The 16,106-nt window shown below is 38.2% G+C and overlaps 1 protein-coding gene across 9 annotated transcripts in view; it reads left to right on the top strand.

Moving 5' to 3' along the window:
• APP (amyloid beta precursor protein) overlaps positions 1–16,106 on the top strand; it is a gene marked incomplete at both ends in the record, with an annotated part of 277,334 nt that overhangs the window by 246,105 nt on the left and 15,123 nt on the right. For 6 of the 9 annotated variants that reach the window (XM_079705528.1, XM_079705524.1, XM_079705526.1 and 3 more), the window contains 2 exons: positions 4,210–4,431; positions 12,461–12,514. In XM_079705528.1, the coding sequence (XP_079561654.1) occupies positions 4,210–4,431; positions 12,461–12,514 (276 nt within the window). The remainder of the gene's footprint in view (positions 1–4,209; positions 4,432–12,460; positions 12,515–16,106) is intronic. The other 3 variants (XM_079705527.1, XM_079705523.1, XM_079705521.1) reach the window with 1 other exon arrangement.

The following is a 16,106-nucleotide window of genomic DNA, read 5'->3' as shown; positions in this document are numbered from 1 at the left end:
TATATAAGCAGGGTTGGGCTTCCCAGGTAGCAGGAAAAGAGAGCAAAGGTGTCCTGAGGGGAATGCATGGTCCCATCTGAGAGTAATCCAGACCATTCAGATGTGGTATTATGATTCTGACACCAATTCCAATGTGTGGAGTTCTCCCCACACCAACAAGTGATTCTCCAGCATTAGCTGAGTGTCCTACAGTGCAACCCAATCCTGATACTACTACATGGAAGGTAGCGTCAGAGTCCACAGGTCAAGCAAGGGCTTAGTCCCACAAGACTGCCCACCCCACTCCCCTCCACAGCCAGTCTTGAGCCCTGGTTGTCACCTGGCCTTCTGATGGCCATCTGTGAATCAGAGACTCCAGCCACCTCCTCCTCAGGTTCTATTAATTTCCTAGAATGGCTCACAGAACACTGATAAATGTTTTACTTACTGGATTTTTAATAAACCAGCAGGTTTATTAAAAAAGGATTTAACTCAGGAAGAAGAGAAGGTTAGGGCAGAGTATATGGGAAGGAGCTCAGAGCTCTCCTGCCCCCTCCCAGCCCAGCATGCTCCCACATCTCCACATTGCGTGTTCACCAACATTGAAGCTCTCCGAACCCTATTCTTTTTTTTACATAGCATATTTTTTAAATGTTTACTTTCTAATTGTGAGTATATAATACAGCTGAGTTTTTATATTGACCATGTATTCCGCAGCCTTGCTAAATTCACTTAATTTTTTTCTTCCCTTTTTTTATTGAGGTACACTTGATTTATAATATTATATAAGTTTCAGGTGTACAGCATAGTGATTCACAATTTTGAAAGCTTATACTCCATTTATAGTTATTATAAAATGTTGGCTATATTCCCTGTGCTGTACAATATATCCTTGTAGCTTATTTATTTTATACATAGTAGTTTGTACCTGTTAAACCCCTATCCATATCTTGTCCATCCCCTCTCCCCACTGGTAACCAGTTTGTTCTCTTTATCTGTGAGTCTGTTTCTTTCTTGTTATATTCACTAGTTTGTTGTATTTTTCAGATTCCTCATATAAGTGATATTATACAGTATTTGTCTTTCTCTGTCTGACTTATTTCTCTAAGCATAATACTCTATAGGTCCATCCATGTTGTTGCCAGTGGCAAAATTTCATTCTTTTTTATGGCTGAGTAATACTCCATTATATGTATACATACCACATCTTCTTTAGCTATTCACCTGTGGTGGACACTTAGGTTGCTTCCGTATTTTGGGTATTGTAAATAATGCGAACCCTATTCTTTGGGGTTTTTACAGAGGCTTCATTACATAGGCATGTTTGATTAAATCATTGGCCATTGGGGGTGAGGCTGAAAGTTCTAACCTTCTAAGCATGTTGTTAGTTCCAACCTTCTAAGCATGTTGTTAGTTCCCCTGGTGACAAGCCCCCATCCTTAGGTGATCTAGGGGCTTTTCAGAAGTCACCTCATTAATGTAACAAGACACCTTTATAGGTCTCATCACCTAAGAAGTTCCAAGGGCTTTAGTACCTCTGTGCCTATAAAGACCAAATAAATATTTCTTATTATAAATCACAATATCACAGGTGTATAAAGCAAAGAGCTGTGAGTCTCATGGCTAAAAAGATGAGGTGGGCCCAGATCCCAGAGGGCCTTTAACATTTGGCAGAGGAGTTTGGGATTAAGTCATTTGAAACTGAGAAGCCATTGAAATGGGGTGGAGCCATTCCTTAATATCAGGAAAAGATCTGGGAAAGAAAGGGATAAAAATTAGAGGAAGGAGAGCACTGAGGAGAGAATTATCCAGGCAAAAAGTAATGATGGCTCAAGGGAGGTGGGTAATGGAAAAGGGGAGTGAGAAATGAATAAGAGAGAATCCAAAAATGGAATTAAAAAGGAGCTGTCAGTAACTCAAGTATGGGACACAAAAACATAGAGTCACAGATGGTTCTGAAGGTTTCAAGCCGGTGGCTGGGAGAATAGTTCTGCCATGATTAGAAAATGGGAAGGCAGGAGGAGAGCCTTGAGCTCAGTTTTGTACATACTAAGTTCATGGAAGATCTAAGTTAATAGTTCCAGCAAACTGTTAGAAATATACACACTAGAGTGGGAGGGAGAAGTCAGAGCTGGGGAAATACATTTCAGATTCAACCAAAAGTAGGGGGGTCCTTAGCGTTTCAAGAGTGGATGGGATTTCCAAATGAAGAACTGAAGAAAGAGTTGGAAAGAGATACAAGAAGAAAATGACAGAGATGAAGAGATTAGAAAAAATGAGCAGAGAGTTACTCAGAGAAATCACAGGAAACAAGCTCAGTACTGAGTATACAAGACAAAGAGAAAAAATTTCCAGATGGAGAAAGAGGTTAAGTGATGGTAAATGCCACAAAGACACCAAGAACAACATGGCGCCAGGTAGGGCCAGGAGTGGATCCCGCTGGCAAAGGTTATTCATTCCCTCACAAGATGAACATGTAAGCACCAATAATTATTCCAGAAGGTCCTCTCTTTACATTTTAACTACTTAACAGTCACAAGCATAAGATTTATATAAAAGACCCATTTAATTTATTAAAGTAGACATTGGCTAAGTTATTAGCCATTACCTATGACTCTGTAAGACATGAAAAAATTGGAAGAAATGTAATGCTAAGTTATTAGCCATTACCTATGACTCTGTAAGACATGAAAAAATTGGAAGAAATGTAATGGGGCCTTTTATCTGTATGGGAAAGGTCATTGCAAGCATCAAATATTGAATTTTAGAATGGTACCCCAGCAAATAGATATATATTATAACTCAAATTAGACTTCAAGAGGACCGATTTGCTTGAGATTTTATCATTTAAAATATCTTGCAATAAAACTGACTTCATAGAAGGACATTAATCTCATACTTTAATGCTAGTCTGTCAAACTGTTTTAATAGATATATTTGAACAGAATTTTAATTTTTCAGATAATTTTTTTGTGAATTTAGAAGAGAATGTGAAGGATAATAGTAAGATGTTACAAATCAAATTTAAATCCTGATTTTACTTTTTTCATTTTCTACATCAATAATACTAACCAATGATTGGTTTGAAATATATAATACAGTAAACTCTTGACAGAGGTATGATTGGAAAGGGAAAAGTTCTGATTAATGTTTTTGTTGATAGCACACATGCTATTTATAAGTCTCTAGTGTTAAAAATATGTCACACAGGAAAACCTGTTGAAGCTTTGGCAACATAATAGGAGAATCTCAGATCTTGTGATACTCAGTTTTTAAAACTGCAGTTGCACTCAATACAGAGTTACGTTCCCAGCTCTTTTGTCTGGTAAAAATGCATTTCAATAATGAAATGTGTAATTTGGGAATTTTCACTGGTCTACAAGAACTTCAGATAGGTTGATTATGTTCCATAAAGTTGATTTTGTTTAGTCAGTTTTAAAAAGGGGTAACTGATAGTATTTTTTGAAACGAGATGCAAACAAGACGCAGCAGAGAAAGACAGGATATTTGGTTTGAGAGCCCATGAGAAATGTTGGCAGGCGGGGCTGTTTATCCCACAGAAGAGAAGGCTGGAGCAGAGCTTCACGTCTGCAAAGCCAAAACTGGCCTTCTTTGTTGCCTCAGAACATACATCGTGCAGCCCCTGGGAGCCTTTGAGAAAGACATATTTTTTTTTCAAGGCAAAACAATGAGAACTGTTGAAGAATGGAGCAGGCAGGCGGCCCATCACTTAGCTTTTCTTGTCCTTACACATGTTCATGGAAAGACTAGGGCTTCGCTGGATATGTCCTTCAGCTTGAAAGAAACTGTACCTTGCATACTGCCGCCACTCCACTGCAAACACCCCGCCAAAGCATGCTCTCCATTCCTCTGTGATCACAGTAGACTAGGAGAGAATGGCCATTTACCTCTCAAGGTTTTTCACCACTGGGGGGAGTGGTGCAGCGGGTCAGAGCATCAGCCTTGGTCTAAGCCACTCTACCTGGGCTCAAATCCCACCTTGGGCATTGCTAGCTATGATTTTGTGTAAGTGGCTTAACTATCATGTGCCTCAGTTTTCACATCTGTAGGATGGAGATGATAATGGTACCCACCTCGTGGCTGTAAATAAGATCATGCATGTCAAGTAGTTACAGTCGTGCCTGGCAGACAGCAGATGGTAGCTGCTGCTGCTCCTTCTGTTGTGATTGTTGCTGTTACTCACCAAAGACATGGCTTTGTTTTGTTTAGATGAGCTGCTTCAGAAAGAGCAGAACTACTCCGACGATGTCTTGGCCAACATGATCAGCGAACCAAGGATTAGTTATGGCAATGATGCTCTCATGCCATCTTTGACTGAAACCAAAACCACTGTGGAGCTTCTTCCCGTGAATGGAGAGTTCAGCCTGGACGATCTCCAGCCCTGGCATCCTTTTGGGGTCGACTCTGTGCCCGCCAACACAGAAAATGAAGGTAAGAAGCCCAGGAGGGAACAAGAACAGTCTGGTATGTATAATCTCTCTCGTGTTCTTAAGGGGTGACTTTTAATATGAATTTTTAACAGTGCTTTCTCACTGAGAGGTATTTTGTTGCTTCTGGAATGAAAGCACAATATTCAATTAGTGTTTATAAGACAGTGGCCTAGAATGCACATCTTTGAAGAAAACAGACATGTGATAAAACTATGGAAATCACAGTTCACTCAGTGGAGAGAGAAATTTTTTTTTTCTTTTGTGGCCACACTGTGAGGCTTGTGGGATCTTAGTTCCCCAACCAGGGATTGAACCTGCACCCTCAGCAGTGAAAGCACAGAATCCTAACCACTGGACCACCAGGGAATTCCCAGAGAGAGAAATTTTGATGGGGCCTGCATAAATGGAGGTTTGAAAGCCACCAAAATAGTCTTTGTTGGTTATTTATTCTAGTGCATTACATTTCAGATCACATTAAATGTTAAAGGCAAAGATAAAGAACCACTTATGTCATGAAATGTAATTTTGCTTAAGAGTTACACAATTCTGTGTTTGGAAAGTTAAATATAGGCAGCTGTCAAAATTAAGAAGCACATTGACCTAAACATTTTTTCCTCTGATAATTCAGAAAAGCAAGATTTTCTTCGTTAACAAATTTGCACAATGGATTATGTACTTTTCATTCACAGGGATTTCTTAGCAGAAATTTTCAAATAATATCTATTCAGGAGAAAGAATTTTTTAGTTCTTATTCCATATCATTTTACATGTTCAGAAGTATAAAATTTTGAACATAGGAACACCTTGATTTCGAGATACTAATAGCTTGTTTTTCAAGAACACATAGGATTTTTTTTTAATAAATTTATTTTATTTTTATTTATTTTTGGCTGTGTTGGGTCTTTGTTGCTGCACGCAGGTTCTCTCCAGTTGCAGCGAGTGGGGGCCACTCTTCATTGTGGTGCACGGGCCTCTCATTGCAGTGGCTTCTCTTGTTGCAGAGCACGGGCTCTAGGCATGCAGGCTTCAGTAGTTGCAGCACACGGGCTCAGTAGTTGTGGCTCGCGGGCTCTGGAGCACAGGCTCAGTAGTTGTGGCACATGGGCTTAGTTGCTCCATGGCATGTGGGATCTTCCTGGACCAGGGCTCGAACCCGTGTCCCCTGTATTGGCAGGTGGATTCTTAACCACTGCGCCACCAGGGAAGCCCGAGAACACATAGGATTTTATCTGTGATTTTTCTTTGTTAAAGAAGCAACTTTTGACGGTAATATTTTGACAGTAATAAATACAGATATATGTAGTATGGATACCTCAAAATACAATCACTTACTCCTCAGACTAAATATAAATCCAGTATTAGACTAAGTGCACTGGAGAAGCTTTTTTTTAAAGAACCATTGCAGAAAATCTTTATATGGACTGTTTTCATAACATGAGTAATCACCCCAAATGTGTTTCATTAATTTGGAAAAAGGTACCTTCTAGTAATAATATCAGACCATAAACAGCAGTGTTATTTATAATATAAAATAATTAAGACTACCTTTTATAAAAATAGTTCTAACATAGAGGAAAAGAATTTAAGGCTATTTAGTTATCAAAGAACTGGGTGACTTCCCTATTAAATTGTATTATTACTAGAATGCTAGTTTTGTCAGTTTTTAAGATAAATACATTTTGGTCATTTAAAATCCTCATCAGCCAGTCTCTAATGAGAATTTTTTGTGAAAAATGTCCAATCTCATTTTTTAAACTGAACACACACAAGATTTCTTCTTTTCCTTTAGGATACTGGGTTGTTTAATTGATGGAGAAATAGGTAACGTGTATGGAGTCTTAACAAACTTTCTTTGGTAGAAAATTGCAGTCCTTAATGCCCTTTTTATACCAAATAATGTTAAATGTGTAGTTTGTCATTTATGTCCAAGTTTTAGCTTTTTATGGAAAAATTTAAATACATAGATTATTCTCTATTTTTATTAAAAATTACCTCTGCCATTGAGAACTTATTCATCTCCAGTGTGATTCTAAAATTATAATTTATAAAGAATTAAATATCAATTTCTTATAATTTAAGACCTTTTCACATGTCTTTTAAATATATATTTTCCATAAATGAAAAGTTCCCATTTAATATTTTCCATTATTTATTGATTTTGGAAAAGTAAGATAAAACATACTTTAGAGTTTACCTTAATCATTTTTATGAACACATATACACAAATAATAGAGGATAAATTTGTACAAATTGTAATTTGTACAATTTGTACTACAAATTGTACTACAAATTTGTACTGCGAATTTTAACTTATTTATGGTAAAATTTATGGAAAGAGATTTAGAAAGCTAACAACGTAAGCTAAGTTAGCAGCAGAGTAAAATTAATTTACAGACATTAATGTGGATGTTTGTTGTAATATTTGGTATTTCCTTTAGAAATGTGAACTGTGCAAAGTTTAATGAAGATAAAAGACACTCCAGTCCCTGTTTTATGTTAACTCTTCAAATTTAGTGAATACAGTGAAATGCAATGAGCTTGGTACCACAGACCACAATAGAGAATAACAAAACGTTATAAACATTCCAGAAGGTGCTTCACTTCCTGAATTTCAGAATTTCCCTTTTGCTATCAAATCTTGAGAGCTCAACTGCTTTATATATGAATATCAGCCTACATGTTTCCTTGGTGTCTTTAATGAGTTAAATTTAGCTTTGCATTTATCATATTAATAGTATAAGTAATACCGCAGTTAAATAAATCTGCTCTTATACGCCCTAAGCATTTTATCTTGACTTTATGTGTACTTATAGGCATATATATGATCTTCACTAAAAATTATATTCCTTCTATCAATATTTAAACATGCTTCTTATGTTAAAATTTTTAAATAGTAGCCAAACTGATCCATTTTGTTTAGGGAAAAAAAAAATGGGATGAATACTGACTGTTCCTTTTACGTAGAAATATAAAAAGGAACTATTTCATTTCACTAAAGCCGCTTCCTGAAACCCCACCCCTGATGCCATTGTCAGCACTCTCAACTGTTTTCCTGTTCTTCTGCCCCTTAACAATTCCCTCGAATCAAACAAGAAACAAGGAAGTGTTGGTACAAGTTAGAAAGCAAGCTCTGATTTTTTTTTTCTCCTTATCTTGCCAAATAATCCAAAAAAAAAAACTGGATTTATCCTGGGCTTCCCCAAAGTGATCAGTTTCCCCAAGGTGATCAGTTTTTTGGAAGGTCAAGAACAAAAATGGTTTGGAGATACCCCAGAACAGCAATGGACTGAGCACACACCCCAGGGCCCTTGAGTATTGCCAAGATAGATGCCCAGTTGGACAAAGTCCGTGACTGAGTGCCTCTGGATCCCTGACCAACATACAGCTGTTATATTGCCTAGGCCTCATCAAAAGAACTAATATTCTTGTTAAATAAGGGTGTTATTGACAAACAGCAAAATCTTACATAAGAGTATTGGAGGCAATAATATTTCAGATCTCAGAGCTTGAGTTCTGGTTTTCACCATCATCAGACCACCAGTCCTTTTATAACATTTTGAAAAGTCTCTCTAACAATGAATTTTAAACCGAACTGACAGAGTTTGGTAGGGGAGTCAATACAACGGATGTAATTTATAGTAAGTGTTTCAACAAGTGTTCAGGCTTGACTACCAGTGGAAACAATGGCAGTCAGGCGTTTGCCCCCTTACGGATGCGACAAATACAGATGCAGACTGATACAGGGGCCCTGAATTAGTTTTTCTTTCTTCATTTTATCCAATGGTGAGCTCCAGGAAGATCTACAGTAAGAACTGTGCAAAAATGCATTGTGTTTATATGTAAAGCTGAATTAGGTTTTGGACTCACATAATCGTAAATACATAAATGTCCAGCAGGAATTTAGGAAGCTGTGTAGGGTGCAGGACAATTTTTATTTGTGTGGGATTGCCCTGTGCGTGCCATCTAGCATCCCCGGTCCCCAGCCACTAAAAGCCAATAATGTCCACCCTCCTTCTCCCATCATAGTGACAACCAAAAACACCTCCACATTCCCCACCATCCCACACTACAGAATGATGTGCATCGAGTTTAAATTCCAGCACTGCTACATGATTTGGGGCAAGTCACACAGCCTCTCGGGCTGCCTCCTAGTCTGTAAAATAAAGTTGGTAATAATTGCTAACTCAGAGACAGGGTGTGAGCATTAAATGAGATGGTATGGAAAACTCTTAGCAAAGTGCCTAGAATGTAGTAAATGTTCAGTGATAGTTTTTTGTTTGTTGGTTGGTTTTATTTTGTGTGTTTGTTTATTTTTAAATAGAACCAGGATCATGTTAGAGAGGTTTTACCAGCTTGTCTCAGAGAGTCACCCTATCACCCAAACAGTATATCCTTAAAATTAATGAATATAATAAGCCATATAATAGTCCTAAAATCTTACCCTTTCTCCCCATCTTCCTCTTCTCCATCTCCCCAGAGCCTTTTCCTTGTTAATCTTACAGACATGTGCTTGCACACAAAGCTACTGAAAATATCTAAAATTCTCAAAGGATTTCCTTTCATTGTTCATGCAATCCTTATCATCATCAGAGCTTCGAACGCTTACCAAAAATTTGTTGTTTTTCTCAAGAACAATCAGTCAAGTCCACAGAGGGGGTCAGACACTCAGGCATTCTGTTAATTTATATTGAAAAAATAAGCATATCACAAACACAGTTTTCCAATATTTTAGGCTCTTTGACCAGCTGCAATTTGCCTTCAGGGATTTTTATTCTGTGGTTTTCTGAGCCACAAAACTGAAATGGCTAAACTGAAGTGAAGCTGTTGTTTATAAAACAGTTATTCTCATGGATTGTGAAATCATCTGGCTGAAAGCTTTTGTGCTGATAGCATTTGTGTTTGCTCTGCATTTTCATGACTGCCTGACCAGGCCAGCCTGAAGATGAGGAAGATTGCAGTGGCCACCAGAAAGTTTTTGTGGCCAGCAATCAGCTTGTCTGTGAATAATACATACACAAAACACTATAATATTCTTCAAGAGGCACACTAGGTCTTGTAAGATTGTATTGTGTAATTGCATCATGAATTTGCCCTCTGGTACATTTTCACTTAGCCATAAAGCAGCAATGAACAAAGCACTTTAAATGGGGAAATTGAGATTAAATAATGTCTTTCATCAAACGTGCAAGCCAGGGTTTTTCAGGCCCCTCTTATCTATGAGTAAAACTGATTTCCTGCTGATTCCTCCATCACCTTAGGCCTGATGGGGAGGGGAGGTTGTGCTGGGCAACATTTAGCTTAGAACTGGTCTATTACAAGGAATGCCAGAACTAAGAAACTCAAAAGTCCTAGCGCATCCATCATTCTGTTTCTCTCTTTTTATAGGGGACTATTTGATTCAGAGCTGCCGATGGCAGTAGAATAACATATTTCTGCCTAAGTTTTATTTTAACTCTTTAAGACAATCTGTTTCTAATGTTTAATTTACTAAATAGCCAAAGTAACATGTTTTGAACACTATATTGAAGTTACTTTCTGGTTCAACTAGTAACGGTCCATTTGAAAAATTAGAAAGTATTTATTTTGGATTGGGAAGTAATGCACTCCTTTTTCTTGTCAATGTATATTCTTTTTTGCAGTGATGAAATTATCTTTTAGTTATTGATGCCTGATCACTGAACACGAGTTACTTATTTTTTGAATGTTTACTCATATTAAATCAGCCTCACACTGTTAAAGCAGACTAAAGTTTAAGTCACTAAAATTATTATTGTTTATCTTCCTAAAAAATATAGTTTTATTACTGTTTTCAAATAATACATGCACCTTGAAACAGAAAGGCAGAGAAATTTCTAGGAATGATCTCCTTACCCAGAATAAACTAATGACAGCTTTTTGTGGTAATATCTTTCAGACCTTTATCTATGCGCATTTGATGTGTTTCCATATTCCCTTGAGTAATTATGGAATAGGGCTTTATCATTTGTAAGGGTCTTTGGCATATGTTTGCACATTTGAGCCCTGGAAAAAACCAGCTTCCTTGTGACAAAACAGAAGCTCAGAAAGAAGGAGGTTTGCCCAAGAGCACAGAGAAAACAAGTGGTGGCATTAAAATGGACTCTGAGACTAGACTGACTACTGCATCTTCAGTCCAAATTTAAACCACAAACTCAACTGCTTTCCCCTGAGTGGAATACAGTTTCTAATGATTTAAACATTGATGAAGGTAATCACTTTAAGTTACTTTTTTGCTCCGTGAGTTTGCTTTGGTACATTCTTACCTTCAACTGAAGCGCCATTTGGGGCTCTTGTCATCAGGAAGCTCTCAAAAAGTACAATGATCCTTCAGTTAACACCACTGTATAAGGAGTAATAAAGTCCCCCACGATACGTTGTTGCAGATGGGAAAAAGGATGAAATACAGAGAAACAGTATTGTTCAAATGTATTTGTGAGTTGCAGAAGGAAGTATGTCTTAATCTGATACATGAATAGAGTGTTAGTTATCCTCACAATAGTTGTCATAGAATATTTCATAAATAGGATATTTAATAAATGCAGTTTTATAGTATTTGAGAGCTTTTGAAATGGATTTTTTAAATTTTTGGTTCCTCATTACAATTAGAAGATAAGTTATTATTTCTATTTTACTTAATGAAGAAACAGCCTCAGACGTGGTCATTTGCCCCAAGTCGCCTGCCTTGTAAATGTTGGGTTTAGATGCCTCCGCCCTCCTTTTCTCCTCTATGGTGCTGCCAGGCTGCATGATAAAGGACTAAACCACCTTTTTCTCTGGATACATCCAAATGTCTTGGTATTCTCAGCAACATTATTTTCTCCTATTTTGAAGACTTGGCTTGCTGCCACTTTCTTCTCCCTTACTGTTCCCTGCTAACGTGTGGCATTCAAAATCAACTTGGGTTTATAATCCCATTTTTGAATTCCCGGGCTGCGTGCATCAGTAAGCTGTATGGTCTTACTGAAATTTTTGATCCAAATGCCATCCCATCGAGCACACCTTCTCTTCCCATGGACACCTCTGCTCACTTTTTCTTACCTTCTTCCTTTTATATTTCCCAGGCCTTACCCAAGAGGCTTTATCCTCCCTCATGGCTTCACTGGCCCCTTGTCCATTATTTATCCTAAAAGCTTTGTTTCTTTCCCTTGCCTGTTTCTTCAAAGACCAGGGTAAGTTCAAGTTAATATTTTCTGAGAATCAGAAGCACTTTGGAAATACCAGCTAATGGTCAACAACAGTGGGCACTATTGTGCTGACGGCAATGTTTTCTTTGGATCAGATCCAAAATACTCGCAAAGGAAAAATTGTGAAAGTCGACAAATATGAAAGGAAGTATTTGCACTTCACACATTTCAACTCTATGTCATCTATTAAATAGAAACCAGTCTTTAAAAATACAGAGAGAGGGGAAGGAAACTCCGGTTTACCTCTTCTACCCTCAAACTGGGAACAAATTTGATTCGCTAAATGGCAGATTATGTGGTGAAACGTTCCTCTCCTGATAAATTCCTGTTTGCATTTCTCCTGGCGATTTAATGGAGTCCTTTTGTAGTTAATTAACTGTAAAATAAAATAAGATTTCTTTTAAAAAAAGATAAGATTGGATAGTTGTAAAAGGAGGTATCTTTAAGATTTTCCACTGCGCTGGGTATAATGTATTTTATTTCTAATCAAAAGCCAAGAAACTATTTCTAAATTCGCTGAGAGGAAAACCCACACTCCCAGCCCCTCTTCTGTGATGTTGCCGCGTATCTTATCCTGGTGAGCACATTTATTAGAAAACTAAGGAGTAGGATTGGCCCATCAATAGCGATAAGCCTTTTGAAGTGGTACCCCTCCCATCCTTGATGCTCAGAATTAACTCACTGTGGTTCTTTTCTAGCTGCTTTTTTTTTTTTTTTTTAATAACTTGTGTATTGCACATGCTTTTCCTTGCGCTGTGTTCAGGAGCCACGACTTACCATCTCGATTTGTCTTGTTTGCTTTCCGTGTATCTTGCTTCCTGTGCCCAGTCGAGCCTGTTGACGCCCGCCCTGCCGCCGACCGAGGACTGACCACTCGACCAGGTATATCCCGGTGACCCTCCGCCCCTCCGCATCTCGCGCTTGCGCAGACGCAGCCCCTTTCTTGGGGGTCAGCCTCTCAGAATTGCAGATATGGAGAAGCAGGGTTTGAAATGACCATGGAAACCAAACTTTTTAAAACTCCCCTTTGCTTTTCCTTACACTTCATTTCCCAAGTTCCTAATTAGGTGATCAATTTTTTTCTTTCTGAGCGTTCCTTTTGAAACAATAAAAAGGAGCCCTTCCAACGTTTGGTTTTTTCTTTTGATTTTCTGGTGGAGAGTGTTCTGTAGAGTCTGTTGGTCCTCAAAAATGGAAACCTACACAGATGCAGACTCTAGCTGGTGACGACCTGGTTACTGCTGGAACATCTCATTCTTTCTTTCTTATTTGGTATCCGGATGGTTTGTTTCTAACTGAACTGGGCTCAAACTTGAGTCAGTTCCTCAAGTGGACATGAGTTCGTAAAAATATCAGAATTGGAATATCTTTAGAGCCAAGAAATTTTTCCATTTTATCTTTTGTGGGTTGTATATACTTATTCTTGATGAGTGTCTAAAACACAGCAGAGGTATGTGCCTAATTTTCCATACAAGTTCTTTATTTTTTATACTACTTAAAACTCCCATTAACACTGATATGGACACTTCTTTTTTTGGTAGTTTCCCAAGCATTAAGAAGAAACACACTTTCACCTTCCTATGTCTCAAATTTAGCTTTAAGAATAATGTCACACCGAACAAAAGCACATACATGCCTGGTTTTGACCCCGTGCACTACCTCGCCCAACTGATAAGTACCCATTGCTTTCAATGAATCAAAAAGAGAAGTTACTGAATTGACAAATCTGTATATATTCTGGGGAGATTTTACTCCCAACAGTACAAACCTACCCATAAATGTTTTCTTCTGTATCTTCCTAATGTCCCCATGCGGTAATCTAGGAACAGGGCATTAACCTCATATGGAGATGTTAACACAAGGAGGTTGACCTTTGCTCCCAGGTTGAGATGCAGGCAGCAGCCAGGCCAGGAGCAGCCCCTGCCCCTCTCTGCCAGCACAGGCTCAGGTTCCATCTGCTTCCCACCACAATCACTGACGAGAAATTCAGAGTCTGCCTTGTGGCACCTTCATGCCTCTGCGCTATAATTAACAGGGCAGCGGGGGCAGTGGAGTGACACATCTTGACAGCCAATCTCCTTGATTTTATGAATCTCTTTCTGTAGGGCTTTTCAGAGAAATTTAAATTATAGTAAGTCAGACCCAGTTTCAGCTCTTCTAACGTCTTCCTTATTGCAAGTGTCACACAAGTAAATTTCAAGGAACCAGCAGTTGACACATCCCCAGCCTGCTCAGCCCACTGGTAGGGCCCAAGGCTGAGCGAGGGTCCGTTCCATTCTAACTGCAGCTGATACTAGCTTAGGTTGGTCCTTTGCCTTGGGTCTTTTTTTATGGCACTTCCTACTTTATTTTTAAAGGAAGAGATGCTTTTCATCTACAAGCATGAAATGTGAATTAGAAACGCCCATTTAACCAATTTTATTAAGTTGCTACATTGAGCACACTGGGCAATTATGTTCCTATTGAAATACCCAGGAAGAGGTAACACCACTGAAGTAGATTTTTTTCCTTTTTAAAAAAATCTAAAATGAAAAGGGCTTTTCCATACATTCTTAAACAAAAGCAATTTGTTTTAAAGGAAGAGCTTGAGAATACTTAGAGGTAATATACAGATGGGAAGAAGCTCCTTCTAAAGTCTTTGTTGTAACAATAGCAATAGCTCATTTTTATATTTCACAAAGACTCTCCAACTGCTTTGGAGGGTCAAAAGAAATTAAGTAATAAGGCCCCTGTTCTCAGGAGCTTGAATAGAAAGACCACACTTTGTGTATTTAGAAAGATGAGATGGAATTAGAAAGGCACAGAAATACAAAGTAACATAAAGTGTAAACCACCTTGTGATGTTTGTTTGTGATTTGAGCAGATGGGACATTGACCAAGGAGTGCATTAATCAGGGCATTTGCTGGAGATGAGCTTTAAGATAGGTTTTGAAAGGTTTGGGGCACATCCGTTGTCAAAGAAGAGGGGAATGTTCTATACAGATAGATGAGAGAATGGCCTGGGCCAAACTTCCTTTCTTATACTATTGTAAGGCTTGGGTTCCCCAATAGAAGAGGGCCATAGTGGGGAAAGAATGCTCAGATAGGAAGTGAGGGAGATTCTAGCTAAGGTATGTTTATGAACAGTCCTATTTGCTGCATATGTCTTAAGACATGCTCTACATTTTTGTGCTTGTAGTGAGCCTTTCGAGCATTTGGACCAGTTTCCCCCTGTGTTTTCTAGCATTACTTTCAGTTCTTCATCATCACACTTTATGAGACCACGTGGTTGAGTCTAATGTGCTCAATTATATCATTAGATTGTCCAAACTTAGAAACCCTTTCCAGGATTGTCACATCATGTTATTCAATTGATGTCATTGTTTTTTAAATAATCACTGCTGTCACTCTGAAACAAGTAAAGAAAGGGCTTTTGTATAATCACAACTGAGGAAAATGACTTCTCCTTGACTTCCATATCTGAAATAACAGGGTATAGTAACTTCTAGAATGTAGTGTCAAGGAAGGAACACCATTAATATCAGTGGTGATTTCTAGGGATGGTGACCATTACAGCTACTCCCCTGGGCTTATTTCCAGAGAGCAATAGACTCTGAAGGACAAGTAACACCATTTGACCAGAATAAAGGAGACAAATACAGGCATACCTCGTTTTATTGCTCTTCACAGATATTGCATTTTTTACAAACTGAAGGTTTGTGGCAACCCTGAAGTGAGCAAGTCCATTGGCACCATTTTCCCAAAAGCATTTGCTCACTTCATGTCTCTGTGTCACATTTTGGTAATTTCGCATTATTTCAAACTTCTTTGTTATTATTATATTATGGTGATCTGTGATAGTGATCTTTGATGTTACTACTGCAAGATTACAACTAGCTGAAGGCTTAGATGATGGTTAGCATTTTTTAGCAAGAAAGTATTTTTAATTAAGGTACGCACATTGTTTTTCAGAGTAGACTACAGTATAGTGCAAACACAGCTTTTATATGCACTGGGAACCCCCCCAAAAATAGTATGACTCACATTATTGCAATATTCACTTTATTGCGATGCTCTGAAACTAAACCTGCGATATCTCTGAGCTATGTCTGTACATTAGCAGGCTCTTCACAGGGTGGAAAGCTTACCCTTTCCACTATAATTTTAACCATGCTTCTCCAGTCCTAATAAAGGAAACCAGATCCTTTGAGAAAGGTTTCCTGAAGGACATGTTTCCCTTCTTCAAATGAACATGCTTCGCTTCTTGCTTAGAGCCTGGTGTCAGAGCTTAGAGAATGAGAGTCTGGTGTCAGAGCTTAGAGTGGAATCAGGACAACTTGGAAAATGCACTTGGTAAAACTGTAAGTGAAGGTCCCTGCGATTTATTTAAAACTTCTCATCACATATCACTATATGCAGTTTCAGCTTATTATCAATGACATTTTCCTGGTGCAAGCTTATTCATTTTTTTCCCCTTTTAATGACATTTGCCTAA

Source organism: Hyperoodon ampullatus (assembly GCF_949752795.1).
Source record: "Hyperoodon ampullatus genome assembly, chromosome: 5".
Taxonomy (NCBI): Eukaryota; Metazoa; Chordata; class Mammalia; order Artiodactyla; family Ziphiidae; genus Hyperoodon; species Hyperoodon ampullatus.
This window is presented reverse-complemented; position numbering and strand designations above follow the sequence as displayed.